Source organism: Meleagris gallopavo, chromosome 17 (assembly GCF_905368555.1).
Source record: "Meleagris gallopavo chromosome 17, MGAL_WU_HG_1.1, whole genome shotgun sequence".
Classification (NCBI taxonomy): Eukaryota; Metazoa; Chordata; class Aves; order Galliformes; family Phasianidae; genus Meleagris; species Meleagris gallopavo.
In genome coordinates, this window is record NC_139420.1 from 377,268 (window position 1) to 403,007 (window position 25,740).

Here is a 25,740-nt window from a genome sequence, read left to right on the forward strand (position 1 = left end):
AATGGGCGAAGCCCGCGGCCGTGCCCGCGCTCGCCCCGCCCTCCGCCCCGCCCGCCGCAGGAAGCGCGGCGCCGAGCGCCCTGCCCGCCGCCATGCATTGTGGGGCGGCGGCAGCAGAGCCAAGATGGCGGCCAGCAGGAGGCTGATGAAGGTAACAGCGGCGCCGCGTCGGGAAGGGCCGCGGGACGGGCGGCCCCCGCCTCCCCATCGCCCTCGGCGCTCCTACGGGACCGGGCTTCTCGCCTCCCCCCGCCGCGGGCCGCTCGAGCGGCCCCTTCCCGTCTCCGGCCCGGAGCGGCCGTGCGGGAGCGGTCGGCGCTTGGGCCTCGGCCGTGAGGGGCCGCGCCGCCTTCCCGGCCCCGCGCCGCGCTCGGGCAGCGCGCCTCGGCCGCCGCTCTCCGCGCGGGGCGGCCCGGGAGGGGTTCGGAGGGCGCCGCGAGGCCGTGCGGAGCGGGTCGGCCCCCTCCCTCGGGGGGCTCCCGCGGTGACTAAGCAAAGAGGAAGGGCTGAGGGGGAAGGAAACGGCGCGGCCGGGACGCCCCGCGCCCGGCCCATCCCCGGGGCGGTGTGACGGCCGGGCTCCGGCGGGCCGCGCTCGGCCGGGCAGGGGAGAGCGGGAGCGGCCCGAGCCCTCTGCGTCCCTCGGCCGGGGGGTTCCGCTGCCCCCGCAGTGGGGGGGATGGGGGTGGGGGGTTCGGCGCCGCAGTTTGGGTTGGGGACCGCCGCGCCCGCGTGAGTCAGAGGCTTATCGAGGTGAAGCATCGGCCCGGGTTCAGAAGTTGCCTCGCTCACCCCGGGCGCGGTGACGGTTTTGTCTTCACTGCAATGTAGTGAGACAGAGGGAGATTCTTATGTGCGGACAGCCTTGAGTGTGAGTTTCCACGAAGACTGTGCGTTTAGTTTAAAATACCGTTTGGGGTGAAAATTGGTACATAACTATGCTGTCAACCTTCTCCTTCAATAGCAGATCTAGAGGTGCCCTTAAGGTTGTGAGCCCCCGCTAGGGTTGGGGTTCTGCAGGGGGCTGTAGGTTGTTTGAGGTTACGTTTCCATGGCTGATCGCATCCATGTGCATGTGAGCAGTCGCTTTTGAGGAAACCCATAGCTCAGCATTGCTTTCGCAAGACTCATTTTGTCACTTTAATTGTGCCGTGTAGGCATCAAAAATTAAGTAGTAAATATATTACATGCAGAGTCATTCAGATATGTATTAGATCAGCAAGCGTGAGGCCTTGGTTCTACTGAAGGCTCCTGAGGAGTTTGGTTTTTATTTTGTTTCTGGTAGCTGTTATTTTTTGATCAGAGTTGGAGAGACATCAGCACATCTGCTGCTTTGTATTTGAATTAGGTTCTTTCCTTCAGATAGGATAGGTGTAGCTTCTTGCAAGTCGGCTTTAATGCCTGCTCTGTTGTTCAAAAGCACATCAATATTTTTTTCTTAGAGGAAAAATATCTAACTCAATGTCAAACTATTTAGTGCAGAACGTGAAAATGTGAGTGGCAAGAAAGTTTGTCCTTAAATTTACAGAGCCCTTGTGCTTTTCAGCCCCTCACGCAGTCCCCTGTGCTCCTAAAGCATCATACAGTGCCTTGGTCTTCCATGAAATACCATAGAAATGGTTTTGACGATGTGACCTTTTCTAGAAAAACAGCGGCAGTTTCTTTTCAGAGGGAGTGGTGCAGGAAGGAAGAAGACATTGATAACTTCCCTCTTACGTTTTTACTTTCATTTTTATTGCCTTCTGTTTATGGACTGTGCACGTCATGTGCTTTTTTTTTTATGCAACTCCAACAGCTGTGAGACGCTTTATCGCAGAACTTGTACAGGCTGTTCAACAAGCAGCTTCATTTGTTCGTTTTGTGGCATCGGATCAGCCTGTTGTGCTTTAAGTTTGCCATTCATCTGGGTAGGAACGGACCAGAGTTCTTATAACTCGCATATACCAGCCTGATACTGCTGTTTAGGTTATAAAGTGGAAATTCACTGATCGCAAGTCTTTCACTGTCAGAATTTTGCTCTATGGAAGAGCCTGTGGGATTCCTTTCTCAGGGCCATAGGATGATGGGTGATTCTATGTGTCACTCTATCCAAAACAAACAAACAAAAAAAAACTAACCAAGCTAATAATAAGGTACAATAAGCTTTAATTGGGTTGATCTCTTCCAACCCAATTAGTTCTCTTCTTTGGGGGGCTGAACATCAACTTTGTCTTTGCTAGCTGAGAATGAATCTTTTATAGGTCACATAAAATAAAGGCATTTCCATTTCCGTAAGGTCTTGCCAACATTTTGAAGTGCTGTAATCTTTCCTGAGTACGTGTCACATATCATAGTCACTCATGAGTCACGATGCCACAGAGACTGGGTGAAGTTGATTCATAATAACATGCAGCCTGCCTACAGACAATGGAGATGTTATTGTAGTTGCCACCTTTCAGGTGGAAGTGGGTTTCCTTTTCAGATTGTGGACTCTTCAGTTTGCAAACCTCCTCGTGAAAGAAGCACTGAAACTTTGCTATCATACAGTTCAGTTTTAACATTTAAGTCAGGTTATAACGTGCTTAAGATTGCCTTGTTATTGCACTCTGTGTGCAAATGGCCTATCTTAGGCCAAGGCCCTAATTTATGGCCTCTCTTAGCAGGGCTTTATGTGATGGTCTGGTCTAACTGTTTTCTCTTCTGTTTGTTCAAGTCTTTCCGGGAGTACACCCAGGTTAGTAAAAATGTGAAATGTTCTTAGCTAATGAATTGTGCTACAGCAGCATTTGAGGTGGAGTTTTGATCTCTGAGCCACCGTTACGCCTCTTCAAAGAGCCACAGCTGTCGGATCTCCACTGTTTGTGGAATATGAGAGGTGGGAATAAGGCAGCCTGCACCGAGGGTGTGTTGTTATGGGTTATCCCTTGTAGGATGGGATTGAGAACAGGGCAAACGCAGCATAGTTCAGTTTAAGAAAGCAGCTCATTCTTTGCTTTTGGGGAGCTGCTTTGCTTCGTGACTGTTTCTCGTGAGAAGCAACTTTTCCCCAAACACACACGATGGGCAGTACGTCTGCAGGAGACGTGAGAGATTTCACTGAAGAGCTTGCAATTTCCACTCACTAACATGAAACAAGCTGTTTTCTGGAGTTGAATGATCTGTGGGGAGGCAGAGCATAGCTGCAAAGGGGAGGCTGTCGGGGTGCTGACTGTCACGGTACCCACTTGTGTCAGCAGTGTGTGGTGCTCAGGCACAGACAGCACTCGCTTTCAGGTGGGGCTGAGCTGTCGTGGGTCTGCAGCTACTTCCTCCAGTGCTCATCTGCAGTATGATCTAGCTGAGGTCTGTGCTTTTGCTTCCTGGCTTTTAGGTGTTACAAGTATTTATAGCATTAAGAATTGAAAACAGATTTAAAGAGTAGGTAGTGATTCTTTAAATCTCTGTTCTCAATCTGCCTCCATGATTGCATAGTCAGACATATATGCCACCATTGAACTCAGTGGTAAAACCCAGGGCTGCCCTGCTGCAGGTGGCCTGCAGAGTGCTGCAATCTCCTGAACAGCAAAGCCGTCCCAGGAAAGGTGTTGGAAGCAACTCTGTGTGTCCAAGCACCGCTTCTCAGTAATAAGGGATGGAAGGCCTTGTGCCTCGTGGTTGTTCGCATGTGAGTGAGAGCACTGATTCCTTCTTCGAAAATGAAAATTGAGAAAAAGGTTTATAATCAAAACTGTAAGAGAACACTTCTGAATAAAAACCAGATGTAAACATTTTGTCAAAAAGTAGAATTAATAAATAAAAAAGCATGTGAGCATATGGAACTGCAGTGTCGCAGCCTCTTGGTTTCAGAAACTCTGTAACAGCTCCTAAACGAGCTGGAATCTGGTTTGTTTTCTTTTTTGGTTTTGTTTGTTTTGTTTCTTTGTTTTTAGCATTTCTCAGCAGTATGCGAGATTCAGAGAGTCAAGTTGGAGCTCCTTATCGGTGTCTTGGAGCCTATTTAGCTTTGTCACACATCTTTTAGGTAATGTATGAACAGATAAACAAATTGTAAATGTTAGGTAAGCAAAGCGTGCAGTCATTTCAGTAGACCTTTGTTTTCCTTTATGAATTTAATAGCATCTGCAGCTTAATGCAGAACTTCCTGAAGTCAATGAACTTAACCATTTCAGTCTTCACTGCATTTTCCTATCCAGTTTGTTTCTTTTTAGCCAAGTCCCCACACTTCAAAGATGTGTAAGCAAAACAGTTCCAGGATTGTGCTGGACACCTGGTGGTTGGTGGCTTTGTTTTTTTTTTTTTTTTTGTTTTAGCCTTCAGTGAATTTTGAGGAGCTGGGAGTTCTAAAAGTTACTATAATCTATGGATCTAAGTGTGAATCTGGTATTTCAGCTTTCTTCTAAAAGGCAAGTAGATTTTACTCAATGGTCTCTAGGGTCTCTTCCAACCCAAGGCATTCTATGATTTTAAGGTGATGTCACTTCATTTTCTATTTCAATCACTTGATTTTCAATAGCATACAATCACTTGTGCTGTTGAAAGCCAAAAACTGAAACTTTATGTATTGGCTATATATGAGAAAGGTAGCAGGTGCATGCAGGCCTGCTGCCAGCGCTCTTCCCAAAGGCCGGACGTCACCCCTGGAACAAGGCTTTCTCCTTCCCACGTGCTGGGCAGAATGTTGTCTGAACGCACCCACGCTGCGGCGACGTCCGGAGGGAGAAACGAGCAAACACCTCTGTAAGTGGGGGAGCAAAGCAGCCAGGTTGTGTGCGGTGCTGATAGCAGTGGGAAGTTAAAGATGGCTTAAACTCTTCTGCAGCATTCTAACCTTTGGTTGTGCTGCTTCTGTGCGCCTTTAATGATGGTGCTTGACAAAGGGGTGGAGGACAGAAGAGGAATTATTCTATTCACTGCCTGCCTAGACTATTAGGATTTAATTTAAAATAAACATCCAGACTATATTCTTATACCCCATGAAGTAGTTTCTGACCCTTTAAGCTTAGCTCTCATCAGTGAAGCATTAACTTCTAATCTAATGCCGTCTGGTGACATTTAGTAGTTCGTTCACTTCTAACTATGACTATATCCTTGAGTTGTCTGCTGCTGTAGTTCTGAGGTTATTTAGTCTTTATTGTGAGTTCCCACCCCTTTTTACTCCTGAGTGCTTAATCTCCTATCACTCCTGGTGAATTAGACATAAAAACACTAAAAATACTATTTAGAAATAAGAGTAATACATTGCAAATATGCTTCTAGGATAAGAAAAGCCCCTGCTAGGATAAATTGGCACCTGTCTTAAGCAAGTTATTCAGGTGAGTCATATCTCCACATGAGGAAAAGGACTGCCTGCTTTATCCTCCTGTTCCCCTTTTGGTTACGTGTTGCTCCTGCAGGACCCACGGCAGCAGGGAAGGAGGCACAGAGTCTGGGCCTGACACACTGCAGTCATTGGCTGCTTCTGTCACTACGGGAGTGAACTCCAGGATTGCTCCACGTGTCATTTTGAAAGAAGATGGACAGAGTTTCTGCTGGCTCTTCCCTGTATTGTCTTCCAGGCTGTTTAATTCCTTCTGCCATATGATGGACTTGACAAAAAAAAATAGGGAACAATTTGTTTACTTGCTTGGATTTTTTTTCCTTTTGTGCAGTTCTTATTACAATTTTATAATGATCAGTGCCCTACTTGATTGCATTTCTTAAGTAATAATTCATTTTTTAACCTGCATCTGCTTATGAAATACAGATATTTCATTTTCCGCTAGTGCAAAGACATTCTATCGTTTTATTAGCTTAATAATAGTAATTTTCCAGTCAGTATACTTAAAACATTGAACTCAGGTTTTTCTCTTTTAGAGGCAAGGTATTTGTGTTGCATGTTTATTCATGCATAGTGGTAAACTTAGCCTGATTTGTTCCTGGTGACCGGTGCGTTGTATCTGGTGTGGAATGGGATTTATCCCTTGTGGGACAGCTGCTTTTTGGATGTGGCAGTTGTGTGTGTGGAGAGCTCCATCCTTAGAACAGCTGCAGGAGGGGCCTGAGCTGCTCCCTGCTTTCCAAGCAGGTGCTCTGTGCCTTCAGCACTCAGCAGCTCGAATGCATTCCAGCATTCCTGTGCTGGAAGTTGGTGTTTAATCGTAGTCTCCTGCCCAGGTTTGCAAATGTGGTTGTCTCCAGTGGAGATCTGTGTGCTGGCAGCGTGCACCTCAGCAGTGCTTTTTCCCAGTGTGTGTGGGCACGCAGTCATGTGCTTCAGACTTGGAACCACAGGGAAAGTTTTACGTTTCATGGCAGGAGGCTTGAATTTGAGTTCAGTTACATTGTCTGTGCAGATAAAACTCTTGAAGGGCTGTCATTATTGTGGGAAAAGGTGGAGCCTTGAGGTTTTGCTTTTTTTTTTTTTTTTTGGTCTTACGGCTTCCTGATGAAATAAATACTCAGGGAAACAGCTGCTGCAGTAGGGCTTAGAGTCATTTTAATATAAAAATAGCATAAGTACTTCTTTGGTGATGCCTACATCACTAACCAAGAAAAGATAATTTTACTGGTGATTGATGGGTATAGAAAGATACCTTGTTTGTATTCCTTCTTGTTTCAGAGAGAGTGGCATCTTAGTAAATGCTGTAAGCTCTGATGAATGAAACGAAGGTAGAGCTGTAACAGCTCAAGTTATTGATCTAGATCAGATGAGTATTGCTGAGATATCCATTAGCGTTTGCATCATTTAAGTTGATGTTGCGGGAATTTATTGGTTTGCAGCCGAGAGAATTGGTCTGTTCAGTGACTTGATAAGTTTTTAAAACTATTATGAACTAATTCTTCCAAATCACTGGTTTTCATTTGGGTGAGTCCTATTTTATATACATAATAATCTTATTAACAAAGTATTATTGTATATTTGTGACATCAAAACCCTTTTTGAACAGCTTGTCTCAGGATTTTACTTCTCACAAGGACAACGCTTTGCTTTCTGTGGGTTGCTGCCACTGAAGCCTCAGGCTTCTTTAATGTTAGAGGAGCTCACGCTGACCTCCAGGCGTTTGCTGAAACAGAGCTGAGCGTTGTGCCTCGTGTCACTATTAACTGTTGACTTACTCTGCTTGTTTTCCAGGAGCTTGAAGAAATCCGCAAATGTGGAATGAAAAACTTCCGTAATATCCAGGTTGATGAAGCTAATTTATTGACCTGGCAAGGACTTATTGTTCCTGTGAGTATGGAACGTTCCTTATTTTAATGAGCTTTAAAACATAATCATTTTTTTACCATAAATCCCCAGTTGAGCATTGCTGTTAGCAACTATTAGATAGCTTTTGTACATTGACAAGATTTCTTCATTTTAGGGAAGTTGGCTCTCAGAGTTGTTGCTTTCTGGGCAGTGAAGGGTGCTAATGGATTTAATTCTTGGCCCTCTTAGACTTCTCATATAGCTGCAGGCAAATATTGTAATTTTTCTTTTCACTTCATGTGAATGTCTTGCGTGGTTTTATTAGTGCCTGATAATGTTAGTAGGTGTTTGTTGTAAGCAGTGTGAAGAAAAATCTATGTGTAATTGATAGGGGCTTTAGACAACTCTGAATACCTGGCTGAATGCTGTGTAACTGGGTCTGATCCAGCAAATGGCTGCTCTGGAAAGGCTGCAGACCCAGTGATGGCACTGGGTTGCTTGGGAAAGGTTCTGGAAAGGGGAAGCAGCTGAGTTCTGTAGTTTATCTCAAGCTGAAAGTATAAAATTTACATCATCGTAGGAGAATGCCTGAGTTATGAAATAGTTTATTCACTCCTCAGTAGATTTCGGTGCCTGTTGTTTTCTGGTGGTTTTGGTTAGTTTGGGGTGTTTAGTTTGTAAATTATTCATTTCTAGGGAGAAAATTAAATGTTGGAAAAAGTCTGCAGGGAAAAGGTTTGGATTTCTACAAGTGAGCTCTTTAAAAGAAAGTCCTTAGGCATTAATTGCTTCCAGAAACACTAATGCTGCTGTTTAAAAGCAGAAGTAGAATACTTCTATTAGCAGTATTAGAATAATAATAATAGAAGTAAATGACCACTGTATTGGTCAAATAGAGAGGGACTTGTTACGAAGGGGATAGCAGGAATCTAGTATGTTAAATTCCTTGGTTGCATGGCTCTTCACCTTCCTTTAGTTTGCACTGCTGCGGCTCACGTTCATTTATTATATCAGCTACTTTTAAGTCTGGGTCTTTGCTTCTTCTTTTCCTTGGTGCTACCTAAAAGGTCTCCTGACCAATGTAAATTATTTCAAAAGAAGCTGAAGCATTTTATTTTGGCACTGCTTTCGCTTTCACAGCTGAAGGCCATTCACAGACTTGGGTCGTGTCATCTCTGCTAAGATCTTTGCGAGGCCTTTGATCTTGAAGTGCTGTAGAACAGATTTAATTTACTCGCGTTCTGTGAGCAATTCCCTCGAGTGGTTGAGTCTACTCTTCCTAATAAAGTAAGCAGGATTTGGTGCTAAAATCTGACATAACTGAGAAACGGTGCTTTGCAAGCCACTCCAATACACGTGGTTCGTTGTGCCAGGTTAGCTTTTGGCAATACTTCGAAGTGGTGTACGGGTGGTAAACATGGCTAATAAAGCAAAGCACCAGAATGTTTGCTGCTGCTAAAGTTAGAAATATGTAGGGTACAACAGTTAGAAATATGTAGGGTACAACGTCTACTTATTGCAAGGGAAATAACTACACCAGTAAGGATTTAAGGCCAAGAGGGAATTTTGTTATGAAATCTGCTTATTAGAGCAGTTAATATTTGTGTCATAGCTGTTTTGAAGAGTAGTATAGATTACTGTTGTGAGGAAATGCTATAAACGATGCTTCTTCTGAAGCATAATTTGGGTTTTTTTTTTAGCTGGGATAAAAGGCTTGAAAATATCAAATATAAACTGGATACAAGTGAGGTGTGCTGGTTTTGGTTGTAGTGGTGGTTTCTAGGTATTTTCCCAAGTTCTGAAGTTTTACATGCTGTTCCCAGTTTTGTTCTTGTTGAGAGTTTGAGATACAAGTACAGTGCCATTAGTAATCAGTTATTGATTATTAAACTCTGTAACTAGGCAGTATTTTGGTTTGCTTCTTAATTAAAATATTAAAGATATGAAGGTTAGTATTTTGACAGTGTTTGTGCAGGAGTGCTATGAGAACCTTTATGCATCGTATTTTGTTTTTAGTGTTTGTTCAATTGAGAACCCTGTTGAAGGTGGTTTTTCGACACGTTTTCCCGTTCTAAATTGCAGAATAGGGTATAGCTAAAGTTCTGTATGTTGAAAAAGCACCGTTTGATTTTTTTTTTTTTTTGAATGCCAGTATGAGGCTCCTGGCTGTTGTAAAAGGTGCTGCTGGTTTACACTGAATTTTATTTCACTTTGTCCGTAGCAAACACTTCTGATAAACTTCTGCGGAATAAAAATACGTCAGATGAATGCAAGTCAAGTGTTAGCTATCTGTATTTCAGCATTTGTAATTCAGACTGTCTACCTTGTCAGTATAAGTGTAACAAATTACTGGAAATGAATTTCTTGAATATTCTGTTTTCTGTCTCTTGAAAAGATGAGCAACTGCTTTACGTACATTTTTAGTTAAAATTTATTGGTGAGTTATGGTGAAAAACTGTTCTGAGAGTCAAGCAGAAAATGTGTATCTTAAGCCAGGTCTGATCCTGTAGCATTTCACTGAACGTCCTCACACGTTCTAGCAGGTGATGGAGATAAGAACAAAGCGAACAATGTGAGAAGAGGGCATTAATGTAAATTGCCAGTACAGCCAGAAAGTTATTTGTTAAACTTGAAAAGCTTCTAGGATTGCTTAAGTAAAAAGGGTCTTAAGCTACTCGAGTTATTTCTTCCCTTGACTCAAAAAATCATATGTCACTTCTTAGAAGCACGCAACCAGACTTCCCTATATGGATAAAAACAAAATTGAATGTTATGTGTTGAATAGCATCTTAAAAGAGTGTTCCCCAACCCTAAGTATTTGTAAAAGTTTTTTAACCTCTGGAGTGGAATTGAATGAAGGAAATGGCCTGATAGGTAATGCAGAATAATTATACTTAACGCAAACTGGAAACACTAATTCTTCAAGTGTTTGGGAATGTATTTTGTCCTGGTTATTATTACTTACAGAATGTCATTTTCATCATCTTTAAACGTAGCAGTAGCTTTTTTCCTGCCTTTCTTCTGCAGTTAGCATTTGAAGTAGTAGCAGCGGTCGAAAATCTTTGCCTACTTCACAGTTCTCTCATTGTACTCCATCAAAAATGATCTGATAGCAGTGGGTGCTAAAACTGCATACGAATTCAGAATGTTCTCATCAGCAGATGCAGTGGATATCTATCTTTAGTACAAATTAATGCTCAGCAGATTTTTATGCAGTCAGCACAAAAGGGTTCTCAGAATGCTTATGGGAATGTGACAAATCAAACTGCTTTGCTGTTTGAACCACCATGTTGTGTGAGATACAAAATAAGCAGGTTTAGAGAAACAGATATCCTCATGAGGTTTCCTGTTTGTGTATCAGAAAGGGTTTACAGTGTATTTCAAAATACTGATAAATGCGGGAATAAAAATACTTGTTAGATCTCTGAGCATGGAGTAAATGGGATTGGTTGCTTTCCTACTAGCAGCAATGTCAGCCAGCTTCAGAACAGCAATAGCCTGCCTTTTCCATGGTGAAACAGAAAGGTGATGGAGGTTGTATTGCCTCTTCGTTAGCACATTAGTTTTGATGTTCATAGATGTAGGAATGTGTTTGGAAAAAGTGCCTTTAAAAGAGGTCATTTAGTAGACGGAAGCCTGAACATGCTTTTAGTTGGTGTGTTACAGAATGCTAGATTCCTTATGTTCTGTCATCTCGTTGCAGGACAATCCTCCATATGACAAAGGAGCCTTCAGAATCGAAATCAACTTTCCAGCAGAATATCCATTCAAACCTCCTAAGATTACATTTAAAACAAAGATCTATCACCCTAACATCGATGAAAAGGGGCAGGTTTGTCTGCCAGTAATTAGTGCTGAAAACTGGAAGCCAGCAACCAAAACTGACCAAGGTAGGACTCCTTGTGGAGGAAAAAAAGAGTATTAAGAGACTTTGCGTTGTGTGTTTGAAGCAAACAGCCTTTTAGCTTGTTAGCCGGTCACTGCTTTTCTGGTTTATTCATTTTCCTAAGGTTTGCCTCAAGAATACATGTTGTGAGTAAAGCATGCAGCTCTCTTGGAATGTCATTAGAACATAAAGTAATGACACTGACTTGTGGCATTTCCACCTCCAGGAAACCAACTCTTAATGGCTGAAGAGTTCATTAAGGTTGTGTCCTTGGTATATTTAAATCCAAAATGGAGGAAAAAAATTTATGTTGGTGTTACTGTATGTTTCTTTTTAAACAGTAACTATATATATGTTTGGCTTGTTTGCTTAAAGAAAAAGCAAAATCATGACACAGATTAACTTTTAGCTATTAAAAGATCACTGCTGTGAGGCAAGTGGAGTGTCTTTGGATAAAAATTTAAGTATTTTAAGGAAGTCTCATTAGGTTCTCTGTCAGACTTGAGAGCATGAAATGTCTTGCCTCTCGTTGCTCCTAGTAGTTAGGGGGAAATTTTCACATTTTCTGGCAGGTAACGATAAACTTGATGTTAAATGTTTATTACTGTACATAAAGAGGCTTTACTGAGTGAAAAGGCATTGTTACGGGCTGTATTAGTTTGTTACAGTTTAAAGGTCATGGTAAGAAATGTTCCTACTTGGCCCCCCTTCCTTTCAGGTAAAGGTAGAAAAGAGTGAGAAGACTGCGCTCTGAAAGAAGCTCCCGTGATATTCTAGCATCTTCCAGGGTGATAAGCATTGTAAGCACTTACACTGCAAAACTAGGGAGAATCCAGTTAAACTGGGAGGTGGCAGACTGAAAACAAACCCTGGCTTCTCACGTTCTGTTGTGGCTGTCAGCACTTTGTGTGAGTTCAGGAGGTCGCTGGCTGTAGTAATGGCACAAAGTTAACAGCTTTTGGTATTCTTGTTTTGAAAAACCATAGGGTGCTGCTTTATATTGCTCTGGAGAGTCCATTACCTCAAGTAGAAAACTATTAACTTTGCTGTTCAGGGAAATGCATCTTTGGTGTTTTCGCTGTCTGTAGACTTGCTGAGTTCTGTATATACTTCAGTAGGTGGATTTGAGAACTCATGATGATTGTAACCAAGCTACCATTACTGGTCATAAGAATGTGTACATAAGGAAAAACAGCAGTAAGTTTCATGGTGGCATAAAAGACTGGCTGTGTAAATGCAAAGTACACTTGTGAGAATAGTTTCTGTTGAAAGTGGTATGGGAATGCTGATTAAATGGCAACTGTTACAGAAAGATCAATGCGGTGGAGAGGAGATACAGGAGTGTAACAGCAAAGGGACCAGTGCAGATAGGATGGTATTTCAAAGGAAAAGATGCTCGCCCATCTCTGAAGATCTCAGTTCACAGGAAAGACTCCACAAAGGAGGAATCTCCAACCAGAGATCCTTCCCCAGTGGCACTCGGCCCTCAACTGCTGTCTAGGAGCTGCAGCCAGGCTGTGCCCCTTCCTGTCCCACAGCTGAATTGCCTTCACCTGTGCTCCCAGGGCTGAGCGGGTCCTTTCCCCAGGTGCTCAATCAGTGCTTCAGGCTGCGACTCAACAGTTCCCATACAGCTGTGAACAGTGGTATGAAAAGCACCTTACAGTTCTTACTGTACTGCCTCTATACTAAAAACATTTGGTAGTTCAAAATGTCAAGAGTTGTTCCCTACTTATAGGGGAAGTCAGTCACAGAAAAATAAAGCTGAAAAAAATGGTTTCCAAAAGTAGATCAAATTATAACTGAATTACTTAATTTATTGTGAGAGGTATTAGGGGAAAAATGTTCTGTGATAGAAATTCTGGGGCTCTCTTCACTTGATGCATTATAGGTGAAGCTGTCTGTGAAAGTCCTTGCTCAGCCATAAGGAGGGCAGGGTGCTCAGTGCTTGGGAAAATACTGCATTGTGCATTTTGGTCTTTACTCACAGGTAGTTGGTTTTGTTTACAGATGTGATTTCCTGATGTCTTTGCTGTCATTGAACTACGCGTTGGCATATTGCTATAGCTTACTGATGTGGTATCTTACTCTGCTCTTGAAAAGAAACAAGATTTATTGGGATATATTTAAACGCAGTTTAAGTTATTTTTTTTATTGGGAAATTTTTCTTATATTTTGATATATCATTTTTTTTTCCTTTAAATTAACAATCTTAGTCTCTGACAGTGTTCTTACTTCTTTTGACAGTAATCCAGTCCCTCATAGCACTGGTGAATGATCCACAGCCTGAGCATCCCCTGCGGGCTGACCTAGCTGAAGAATACTCTAAGGACCGTAAAAAATTCTGTAAGAATGCTGAAGAGTTTACAAAGAAATATGGTGAAAAGCGACCAGTGGACTAATCTGACACAGCTGATGTCAGCAACGTATGATAGAAGATCGGAGCAGTGCATTTGAGACATCCCGTAAAGCAGGACTCTATGGAAAATTGACAAGTGCCACCTTTTGGTGTTAACTTGTGGCTGTTACTAACTTTCTACAGTTTTCTTAATCAAAAGTGGGCTAGGTAACCTGTAAAGGAGGAATTAAAAATTTAAGATGTTCTAGTTCTGCTTTCTTTGTTTAAAAATCACTGCTTCAATATACTTTAAAGTATGCTGTTTCCTTTTTTTTTTTTTTGTCAGAATTTATCAAAAATATCTTAGACTTATATTCTGCCCTTAAATTGAAAAGGTTGTGGCTGTCATTTCTTACTTCTCCTTGCAGTTACCACTATCCTGAGTTCATTTTAATTCACCATTGAATTTTTGCCCCTCCTCAAACTGATGTCTTAGAAAAAATATCCCACTTCTGGCAGAAAATGATTGAGTGTTTGGCAGTTTTGTTTACTCTTCTCTTCAAACATTGCACTGTGCTCTGTGGGACTTGCTGCAAGTTCCCCTTAACTTCAGTTTGTAACGTTATAAAAAAACAACCCAACTACAATCAGAAATGTCCAGGTCTTATGTAAATCTGGCTGATGTTACCACAAAATGTTTATTAAATGGGGAAATCCAGTTTCTTGTCTGCGTTATTGAATTAGAATATGGCTTATGTCCTGCTTTTGGAAAATGCTGGAAAAGAAGTAGTAGTAAAATGTGATTCCAAACTCCTTTCACTTCTATTCTTAATAAAAGTTAGCATAAGTTGGCTTGGATAACGTGAACAGAACAACAGTGAGAGACCAGTTTAGAAGTTTCAGAAATTGCGGACCAAGAGATACACCAAAACAATAAACTGGTATTGAGTGAAAAAGTTGGTATTCTAGAAATGAATTAATTTCAAATACTAAATGTTAGCACTGCTAGTGAGATTTTTTTCATCCAAATGCATATGATATATGTTCTAGGGAATGGCACTCACGCCACTTCCTTCCCAGTTGCTGTACAGTTATTACTGAAAATAGTACAAGAGTAGGATTAAGCAATAAACTGAATACACTTCACTGCTACTGTTCCTATGTTTTAAAAGTACACGTTAGATCGTTTAATGACTACTTCACCTTACTGTTCTGACTTGGGCAGAGCTGTTTTCCCTTTGCTCCAGGCGCAGCCACGCATGCTGAAGGATGCCCTTTCTGTTCAGAATTGGGCACCCTTTACTGTGTCTCTATTGCTTTTCTTCTGCCTGCGTGTCCTAAGTCTGAAGTGTGATTGTAGCTCCAATCAAACTGCCATACAATCAAACTGCCTTCCCCACCTGTAGAACCTGAGTATGTTACTGAGTAAACAGATTTCCAGAAATCCATAGGTAGCTGGGAGTACATATCATCACTTTGATTTGCAAGAACTTGAATTAGAAAATCCCTCACATCTGGATGGTTGTCTGTGCTCCTAGATTCAGTTTTAATACAGCCTCTACCTTTGCAACCTTGCAGAAGTAGTGCATTAAGCTGTAGGGCTCCTGGTTTTTAATGTATATTTACTATTCCTTCATTTGCCCTTCTTATCTGGCTTTTATTTTGGATTTAGTGTGAACAATGACAGCCCAGTACCTCACCTCTGTTGAAAGTAATTTTTTTTTATTAGTTAGGGAGCTAAGAAATTTCATGTTAAGTGTTCTTAGACGGATTCTTTGGCAGGTAAATGAAGTTAAACCACATTCACCTTATTTACGGAAACTTACCTTCCCTAAGTGTTTCCTGGCTTGTGAGAGCACTATTACCAAATTTTTCACATCTTTGTCTTTGGTTGCAGAAAGTTGGTACTGATTTTGTTTTCTTCACACTCACTCAGATTCGTAATAAAATAATGCCAAATTATCTGTTGAATTGAAGTGTGTAACTTCCGCATCAGCCGAGTCACTGTACTTTTTGATCATGTCTGTTCACAATTGAAACGTTCTTTAAATTTGCATTATTTTTATTATTATTTAAAACAACTGTAGCACTAGTTTGCTGCCATCATTACTACTAAACAATATACTTTCTGGTTGTAAGCCTCTCAGGTTAAAGACTGCATTTATTTCAGTGTGGCTTGGATGCCACTGTAAGGAAACTGGAAGAGCTGTGTAACTGAAGGAGCTTCAGCTGATTTGTAGAGGTCTGTAGCAGTGCTGTATGCTAGCTGTTCTCATTTCATTTGTAAAGATCACATAGAAGATGAGCATTACCATCAGTTTTCTTTGTGTGTTTTTCAGAGCTCAGTTTTTAATCATGAAGTGTGTAACATAAGTGATGGCTTTTGTTTGCAGGTGGCCCTCTAAAAGGAAGATAAAGATCAAATACTGTATTGTGTGGTTGAAGTCTGAGGTGCAAAAAAATCAAATCCTTTGTTAACTCAGGAAATCAAGCTCTTGTGCTCTCTGGTTCCCTAAGCCATGCTGAATTCTAAACATGCAGTTGAAAATCCAAAATAAAAACATACTGGTGCAACTACACCCACGAACACTGGTATAGGCTTTCTGCAATTCCATTCTGCTACCCTAATAAAAATTGCTCTCAAAGGTATTGTGGCATGGTTTTATTTTCAAAGAGATTTCATGTTTGTTCCTCGGCTATCCTTGTACAGCGTTGTTTATCACAGCAGTCTGTGCGCGCTTTTAATTTCAACTCCATGGTGAACGTGGAGCTCATAGAGCCCCTGAGAAACCTCCTCTGTGCGTTCCGTGCAAGGGAAGGGTTCCTTATTTAGCAGTCTTTCAGTAGCCACATTTAGAACTCGTTTTAATTTAAAAATTGGGTTTCAGTTCTGTTCATCTGACAACGGAGTATTTATAAAATACCTTTCTTAACAACGTCTGCTCAGGTAAGACTGTTGTTGTGTTCATTTCCATGTTCAGCTAGGAGAAAATCACACAAGCTATGTTACATCCTAATGGTTGTGAACAGAGCAAAGTCGCCAATTATTGTGTTTAAATTAGAGTTTAAAAATACCCATAATGTCACGGTCACACTGCAGAAAAGGCTGAGCTTCAGCATTGGCGCATCGGCTGCACTGCACGTGTGAGGGCACTAGGTGGCACTCGTGTGTCCAGCCGCGCTCTGGCACTTCAGGCACCTGCCGCAGCTCTGAGGGCTGCTGTCTTCCGCGTTTCGTTTCCGCACCGCGTAAACTCCGCCCTCAGACGGCGGTGAGCCGAACTGCAGCACTGAGGGCGCTGCTCACACTGCTCCTGTGAGGACTCGGCTGTTCTGCACAGCACGGGCACAGTGTGGCAAGATAAAAAAAATTGTCCCATGTCAAATCAGCTCTGTTACGATAACTAGGAAAGAGCCTGAGAAAACATTTTACCAAGTGTCCTCGGTGATCTTTTGTGTTCGTACAGAGCAAACATTGCCTCAGGCGCACAGGAGTGGTGGATCACACAGCTCCCCAGACCAGCACACAAAGATGCCCCCAGGAACTTGCCCGTCATTGCTCACAAACTGCTCCAACTTTCACATAAGGCTTCATGCGACTTCCAGGCCACTGGCAGCTCCTGTCAGCTGTGCTGGGAGGTATTACAAAGGCTGGCAACGGTGGTCTGGCTTATGGGGACTTATGGGGACATTAGCAACTGTGTATCCTTGAAGTACAAAGATAGGGATGTATATACGTATATTTACAGATCTTTGAATGAACAAAGCTGAATGTTCCTTGTTTTGTAATGGCTCTGCAGCTCCGGCTTGATTAATGTCTGGAGTTCATGCAGGCGCTCCCAGGACTGAGAGAAATCATCTGGTCCTTCTCCACAGCCACCGATGGGAGGGAGGCTTGGGTACCCTGGGTGCACCATCAGTTCAATTGTTACTGTCCTGTGCTGTGGCACTGGGTGTGCAGGCACCTTGGATGTGAACTCCACAATGGCGGTGTCTATGGCATTCTGGATGGCACTCACAGACATGTTCTTGCCCATGGTACTCAAACCTACATAAATGTCTGGCCACCTGTAGCCAGAGGTGGGAACACAGATATTAATGTTAACGAGGTAGTTAGACAAAAGTGTGTTATGCCCAGTGGATGAGGAATCAAAAGTAAAACCATAACTACAAGACAATAATGCTCTTTCATTCCTTGTCAAAATCAAGATACTGTTTAGAACATCAGCTCTTCAGTCTGGCAGAAAGTCCCAGCACAGCCCCGATACCAACATTTATGTTATTACTCTGATAATGTATGCTGTCACGGCACTGGAATTGTGTGGCATCTGAGAGCTTACAGGTGCACATTATTAGCAGTGAAGGGACAAACAGAGCTGTAACTGAGAAATGCTGCTATCAACTAACATAGTAGGCCAAATAAAAGCCTACGTAAAAGTTACGTTTGTTTAGTAGCAATCGATTCCTCCTCACTCTCAGCAGCAGCAGAAGAGGTGGAGTGCAGCCCACTGCAGCATTTCCATGCAAGAGACAGCCACAGACTTCCACTTGTCAGGGTGTTGCCACAACAGGTATAAAGGCACAGCTCCCTTAGCAGCCATATGAGTTCCATCCTGAGGGCAGCAAGAGGGTCCTGGAGCAGTAGTTTCTCTGCAGTACCAAAGCATGGTCCCTGGGGTGGCATGGGGATCCTTGGAGCATGCAAGATTTCCATCAAATTCTCCTGCACTGCCCCTGGCACAAAGCTTCCCTGAAAGGTTAGCTCATTTCTCCCAATTTCTCACTCTGTGCCCTTTGCTTTCTCAGAAATAGGCTGTCCTAGTACAGTCTGAGTGCTCTGCACAGAAAGAGCACAGTGCCATGCTGGCCTTCTGCTAGTTGAGAGCAAGCAATACTGCCATCCAGCTTATATCAATACACGACTTCATGTAAAAGCCAAGAAGGCAATACTTTTCAGTCAAGCAAGAAAACAAGGAAAAGTAACATCATCCAAGGGCAGGCGAGTGCGCGGATCTCAGCTGAAGAGTTTTTCATCTGTAAAACTAAGACTCACAGGACTCTGACAAGACTGTTTGCTTTAAAGCAGTGATCACTTGCTCTGGCACTGTACGCCCTATGATCTTCTTGCTTCCCCATAACAAATAGTGACTCTTAATTAGCTTATTTCCTGCTACTTAAAACTCTTTCTTCACAAGTCAAGGATGTAAAAAGTTATCTTTCGAAAACATTCCCTAAATCTTACAACTAAAGTTCCAGTGCTTGAAGCACATCTAACGCTTCTAATCAAGTGGCATTACTCTGGCATCTGAAATGGTAAGAGAATGAAAGGTTGAGAAACACCCTGAGAAGAACAATCCATTTCACATGAAAAGTGAGTCATCTCTTTCCAAACAAATCTGCACAGTAACCCATAGTGTCTCCAGAGCTTCTGTACTCTTGCAGAATTCCTTGTAAGCCCCAAATTGGAAAGAGAAATTGGAAGAGATATTTCTCATCGGGAACTGATAACATCTTAAAGTTTCACTCCAAAAAGAATGAGTTATGCCTGTCTTACCTTATTCCATGCTTTGTAAACACATCCACAGTGTTCAGAGAATCTTCTTCTACTCCCACATAGAAGTCCATCAGGGATGGCTCAATCCAGTCACAGTTATGAAGGCCTGGCTCTATTGGGACACGAGTGTATTCAATCCCATATTCCTCTAACACCTCTGCAAATACATGCCTGACCTCTGTAAATAAAAAGAAACTTTAGTCAGGAATTAGATAACCAACTCACATCCCCTGAAAGCTGTTAGCACAGATATCTTTTTCCTTCAGTGTTTTAAATATAAAACTTCATTTGGCTTTTCTGCTGGAATGGTTTTGTTCATCTGGATCAAAGCCCCCTTTTGAAGTGGAAATACCTGAAAGCATTACTCATTCAACATCTGCTGTATGTGCCTTGTCTCCCCTTCAGCACTGAGTGCTTAGTCCAGTAACCATTTCTGAGGTTGGGAGTCTTGTCCTGAAGTGCACCTGAGGTGGCTGTACTGTTGGGAACACATTCTTCACCAAGTCCCTGCCATATTTCTTGAGTCAGCTGTTAACACAGGGAAGTACTGATTTTTTTTTTTTTGCCAAGTTTTCCATCTCTGTACAAACAATGATCTTAGTTGGAAAACTGAGACACTGGTACTTGCCTATGATATACATATGAAAAACAAGCTGAAATCACAGATAAAGTTTGAAATAGAAATACAACCAACAGGACAGCTTTTGTAGCACCCGATCTTCAATCTCAGAGGCTAACTTGTCCAAGGTGGGAACACAACTGCAACTGTAGAGCCTTACACAAATCCTATAAGGTTTATTGCCCAGGGAGCCACGGCAAGAGTGGGGCTTCTCATCTGCTTAGTGCTGGAAAGAAAAGGACTGTTTGCTTACTTGGGAGAACGTGAATGTGCTGGTGTCCATCCATGTGAGGAGGTAGGTGGCCTGTTAGCTCATGGAACAGATCCACCTGGGCCTTTAGCTCCTGCTTCACCTACACAGCAGAAAAGAATTAAAGAAAAGGCTGAGAGCAGGAGGATACAAGGTGGGTGTTGGAGACCTTGCTTGCTAGTACTTGATTTGGCACTGAAAGGCACAAAGTGCTGGACTGCCTGGCATCCTTCCTAAGTACAGGTCTCCTTTCAGCTCTGGCTGAGTGGATGATGCTGCTGCTGTGATTTTTTTTTTAAGCTATGATATTTGAATACCCATTTCCCTTTACTTTGAAAGGCAGTTTTGGTCACTAGAACACACTCATCCTTGCTTAACAGTGCAAAACCAAATATCTGCCTAGAGAATGAAAGCCTCTCAAGATGACACAGAGTCTACTGAGAAGTTCTCTGGCATTTTCCCTTTATTGATCTCCAGGCTCTTCACAGGTATCTGTTTCAATATCTCTTCTGCCTCCTCAGATAAGTAGTTAACAAGCACATTAGTGTATGTTTTAATGAAGCAGGGAGAAGTGAGTTCTCAAAGACTGCATAGTCTTCAGCAGCATTACATGTAGGACACAGAAAGCCAACTTCAGATGCCAAGGCACCACAGCCTAGATTCATCTGTAAGCATGCTCACAGATGCGACCTACAAACAGATGTTCAACTATTATGTGCTGGAATAAGTGTAGGCTGAGCTAGGTCAGGAAAGCAAGTTGCATGTGTGTGATGTTACAATGTGACAGAAAGCAAAGCAATAATAGCAGGGGGCAAAGTCCTGCACTGCAGAGTATTGCATACATCTGAACTCCTTTGGGTTGCCCCTGCCTTCCCACCAGGTGCTCAGTCACCACTTCAGGCCATGACTTAGTGTTTCTGCTACACATGCGGCTTTCTCCTACCTCTGACATATTTAGGAGGCCTTTTGATAGAGCTGTTCTGAATCCCATTTTCCCATGAAAAAATCCAGCTTCACTGAGCAGAGAAGAGTTTGTCTTGAGCATCTCACATACAGGGGAGCCCTCAGAGAGGTTGGCGTGCAGTCCTATGGGGATGTTGTATCTGTAATAGAAATAACATACCTCTTAAACTTTACACCTCTACCTCCCTCACTGCATCAAAAGCATGAGGCTTCTGTGAAAGATCCGGACTAATCCAGATTATTGTGGTCACTAGTACACATCTTTGGATCTTTTCTTTTTTAGAAAGGAAAGCAAAATAGCCCAGAGCAGAATATCTCCAGATAACAAACCTGTCCAGCCTATGGTATTCCCCAACAGTGTTCTCACCCTGGCTCACATGGAGAGAGCAGCCATGACACATCTCAGAATAAATTTTATATCTGTATTAAAAACTATAACTAACTGTATGGTATCAGTATCTGTCCTGAAGTCACTAGCAACTGACAGAAAAATATGCAACCATAACGCTGTAATAAGATGGAAAGCAGGGCAGCAAAGTCTTTAGCTGCAGCAAATGAGAACAAGCCCAAGTGCAGCAGCCATGGATGCAGAAACAAAGGAAAAAAGCTGCTTACATTTGGAAGGCCTCAGGTATGCAGGGATCTCCAGTGAGATACCCTCACCTCCACTGCCAACCCTTACACCATACCCGAGAAGGGGTCGATCCTGGCTCCAACCCTTCCAGTCACTCAGGCACTCAGGTGACTGGAATGTGAAAGTGCAGAGAGCTCCCCTAGGTTGGCCCTGCCTTCCCACCAGCGCTCAGTCACTGCTTCAGGCCATGGCTCAGCATTTCTGCCACTGCAACTCTTTCAGAAAACAATTAATAAACTCTAAAGCTTATACTACTGAAAATGCTGCCTTTATAAAAGATGTTAGTCTTACTCAACAACTTCATCCAAAGTTGTACGTAAGTGCAATCCAGCTGTACCTAAATAGTGCCTAAGGCAGCTATTATGGCAACAGCAAAGGCTACAAGCATGAATATTTTCCGAGTTTAAGGGTAACTTGGTGTGTATGGCAACTACTGAGTCACAGCCTGAAGCACTGATTGAGCACCTGAGGAAAGGACCCGCTCAGCCCTGGGAGCACAGGTGAAGGCAATTCAGCTGTGGGACAGGAAGGGGCGCAGCCTGGCTGCAGCTCCTAGACAGCAGTTAAGGGCCGAGTGCCACTGGGGAAGGATCTCTGGTTGAAGATCCTTCCCTTGTTAAGTCTTTCCCTGGAGTCTAGATCTTCAGAGACAGGTGAGCACTCTTCCTTTTCTCTGTAACACCACTCTATCCATGCTGGTCCTTTTGCTGTTATGCTCCATTGCCTTTCTGCCCTGTCAATCTTTCCAACTGTAGCACCGGTGAAGTGGCTGCAGCTGAAATGGCCTGTAGTGGTCGGGTTCCTGTCTAACCCTGCAGATGATCAAGCAGGGCTGTACAAAGTAGCACTACTCTAGCACAGGGACATCAGTGGTTTAAGTGTGTAGAGACTTGCTAAGGACTCACAAGGGTCCAACCTGTTACTGAGTTGCATTCTGTAATGCTTAAATGAAAAACACAGAGTTCATCTATCTACAGAGCTCCTGTAAGCCACAAGGCTTTGCAGAGTGGTGGTTTCTCCTACAACAAGAACAGGAATTGCAAGTGCTCAGGCTTGTGCTGAGCTTCATTACCACCACCTCTGAAATTCTCTGAGGGTGGACAAAACGATGCTTTGAAACTTCTTCCAAGACACCCTCTCTGACCCAATAAGCTGCTGCTCTGAAGCTGGTTAGTGAGTGCAAAGTTGCTGGGAACTAAAGCCCTGTGGATGGGTTGGACCAGGCCAGGGTAAGTTAGTTCCTTGAGGTTCTAAGACCTTGCAGGATTGAAATTCTTTCCTCCTGGCTCCTCCATGTCTTGTGCTCCAGGACTATGGTTTAGGCACCTGCTCTTTCTCAGGTATGGATAGCTCTGAGAAGAGCTGAAGCAGAACGACATCCCTTTCCTCCCATGACCTGCTGTCCACTTTGAATGAGCCCAAAGGTAGAGGGGGAACTCATTCTTTCAGAAGTCTCAGGTTCTTTATCCTGTTTCTGGGAAGTTCTGACTACGTCAGCTGATTAGCACTACTTGCACCATAGCCACTGCTGTCTGGAAGAAAAGGATGCATGTGCTACCATGAATTAGCAGACAGAAAACTTTCTGTTGAGTACTTGCCTTCTTGTGATGCAGGAGGACAAGAAATGAACAGCTGGGCCCCTCAGCGTTGTCTCCCAAGGGCATCAAATGAACCTCCAGTTGTGCAACGCTGTGAGCAATGCTATTTTCAGGAAAAGGCAAACTCTTCTGACAGGTGTGGGACACCGAGGAGCCAGGCACTGTGCTGCACTGCATTAGAGTTGCTCCTGTGCCTGAGCTGAAACCAGCCTTGCAGCAGGGGAATGTGCAGAATGTGGAAGTGCAGAGAGCTGGCCCTGTTCTCGCTGTAAGGAGAGACTCTGACTGTAACATTAGAGCATGTTTCAGAGCTTTGGTAAACACCAGCTGAGTATCTTAATAGTTTTCTCCTGGAATTAGTCTTGGCTGGTTCGAGTGACTGTTGGTGTGAAGGAATCTGAAGAGGAACTGTTAGTATTTAATGGCTCTGGGATACAGGCACTGAAACCAAAACTCAAAACACAGCATACGAGAAACTTCTAAAGAAGTATTGATCTATGGGAGATACACAGAAGCAAACATGCCAGGAGAGCTTTAAGGACATGAGAAGGTGGACAACTCAGTGGGCACAGCAGGGTTCTGCCTCTAGATCGCATTTTCCTGTATACAAATATGTGCATTTCCTCTGGATGCAGAGTCAGGCAATACTCCTTCCAGCACCACATGCCCAATGGCTCAGTGTTCATCCCAAACAATCCTGACACTGCATGAGTCTCTGAAGCCCTAAGAGCAATGAGATGAAAATGAGAGTAGAACTTCAAGATTATGGTAACACTTGGGCTGCACCTCAGGAGACTGGGATCCAATAATGCTCTGTCCAAAGCCCTGAGGCTTGGCCTTTAAGACTGAACCTGCAGGCTTTCTTCTGCTATCAGATACACTGGACTAGCTCTTTGGAGTACTCTGGAGTGTCTCTCGCCAGAGACATGTAGCTTCTGTAAAAAGTACATGTTCTTTGTACATGTACAAAGAAGTATAGTAAGGCACGCTGTGTTGCAGGAGAGAGGGGACAAAAAGGCAGGGAAAAAAGTCAAGGGAACTTCCCCTACACAAATATACCTCACAGCTGTCCAGATCTTCTCAAAGGCAATAAAATACCTGCTATTTTATTGGCAGAAATGTGATGCCAACTGGAAGCAAAGTTCAGCTATGGTGGGTCTGCCCTCATAACCAATCCTCTGCCTCAGACATTCAGCACAAATTCTGCCTTGTCCAGATTTTGTTGCCAATCAAATCTAACTGTTAGTTGTTCTACCCAACATAAAATTTAAAAGGATGAGCACTGAGATTCAAGGAACAGATTCTGCTATAAGAACTGCCAACACAAAACAATATGGACACAAATCTATGAGGTGGTCTCTAAATTAATTCTATTTGTTGTTTTAAGCGACAATGACCCTTCTACCTCTTTTTTGGAGGCTGCAGTCTAGATGTTTGCAAGCCTCTCCTGCTGTCCTGGAGAATGCACAGATTTGACCACAGATGTGGTGATTGTTGAAAAAGAGTGCTTTTTGGCTGAGAATTTGCTCTTTAAAGTAGAGTTATTTTGCTCTTTATATGTCTTGTAGTTTCCATAGATACAATCAGGAGACGTTACTTGTGAAGCAACCGATGTAGATATGGCCCTAGACAATTCCCCTTCACTCAGTGCAGCTCAGGCAAGCTGAAAGTTTGGACACCTGTGAAATAGAGGAAATACGACCAGATGAACTGCTTCCTTTTCAAGTAGTTGCTTATTTTGCCACACGAGTGCTCTGAACAAATCTCTGCTGAGGCAACAGGCTTTTGTACAGTTGCATTCAGTGGTAAAGGGTCCCCAGGCTGTGTCCCTGAACTGAGTCACTTTAAAATACTGCCAGCTTTGTTGCACACTTCTGAGTTTGGTACATAAGCAGCTGTGCCCCGGCTCCTGACTGGCCACTCTGTTCAGTCCCTATGATCCCTGAAGCTGCTGTAATGACTGTGGGAATTATGTGATTTCCCTAATACCAGACCCTTGGCAATTCTTTGCTCAAGGCTGCATACTCTGGGATAAGCATAGCACTTATTCTTTTCCCTGGTGGGTAAACAGATTCCACCTTCAACATCCTGTTTGTATCCTTATCTGGGAAATCACTGCCTCACTGGGTATCAGACCAAGAGTGATGCAGTTAAGGGCTTCACATAAATATCCAGACATCCTCCTTCAGTAAATATTCAAGTGTCTGAATCCAAACAAAGCCAAGCCATGCTCTATGTGAAGAGCACATAATAGTTTTTCCATGTGGGCACTTGCATGTTTGTTTGTTTATACCCACTGCCCACTTTCACCCTATAGCAGTATTTTGTCTAACTGCATCCTATCAAATACCATCTTGGCTTGCTCTGTTACTGCTAAGGACTTATTCTTGTAGACAGAAACACCCCATATCCTCTGTAGTGTTAAGAACTGGTTCTGTACATTGTGTAAGGCTGTACCTTTATTTTCAATTAAACCTTTGTATCAGTTGAAGATCTACTGTCCATGATCCCACATCATCAAAGAGCGCTGTGCCCTCTGAAATCAATCTGATTTGGGATTCCAGTTTAAGGCCTCAGCACACTATCCTGAATCCAAACACAGTTTGACAGCAGAACTGCCTGTCTGTGATTAAAAGTCAGATAAAGCAGGTGATGAGAAGTACGAGGGACTTCTAGATTAATCAGACATCGACTGGAGGGTCAGAATTAATTCACAATTTACACACACATTTTGCAATTAATGTTGATGGGAAA

The 25,740-nt window shown here is 43.0% G+C and overlaps 2 protein-coding genes across 6 annotated transcripts in view; one reads left to right on the plus strand and one right to left on the minus strand.

Moving 5' to 3' along the window:
• On the plus strand, positions 1–16,017 carry UBE2L3 (ubiquitin conjugating enzyme E2 L3). Its single transcript, XM_085238560.1, has 4 exons — positions 1–151; positions 7,091–7,186; positions 10,848–11,034; positions 13,278–16,017. The coding sequence occupies exons 1-4, from the start codon at positions 2–4 to the stop codon at positions 13,430–13,432; spliced, it is 588 nt and encodes a 195-aa protein (XP_085094686.1). The 5' UTR covers position 1; the 3' UTR covers positions 13,433–16,017.
• The window catches only part of YDJC (YdjC chitooligosaccharide deacetylase homolog), a 19,050-nt gene continuing 9,325 nt past the window's right edge, over positions 16,016–25,740 (minus strand). For 4 of the 5 annotated variants that reach the window (XM_010719959.4, XM_010719958.3, XM_085238557.1 and 1 more), the window contains 4 exons: positions 20,735–20,894; positions 19,795–19,894; positions 18,923–19,100; positions 16,016–17,436 (listed from right to left, as the gene is read on the minus strand). In XM_010719959.4, coding sequence (XP_010718261.1) covers positions 17,112–17,436; positions 18,923–19,100; positions 19,795–19,894; positions 20,735–20,894 — 763 coding nt within the window. In that variant the 3' untranslated portion in view covers positions 16,016–17,111. The other variant, XM_085238559.1, reaches the window with a different exon arrangement.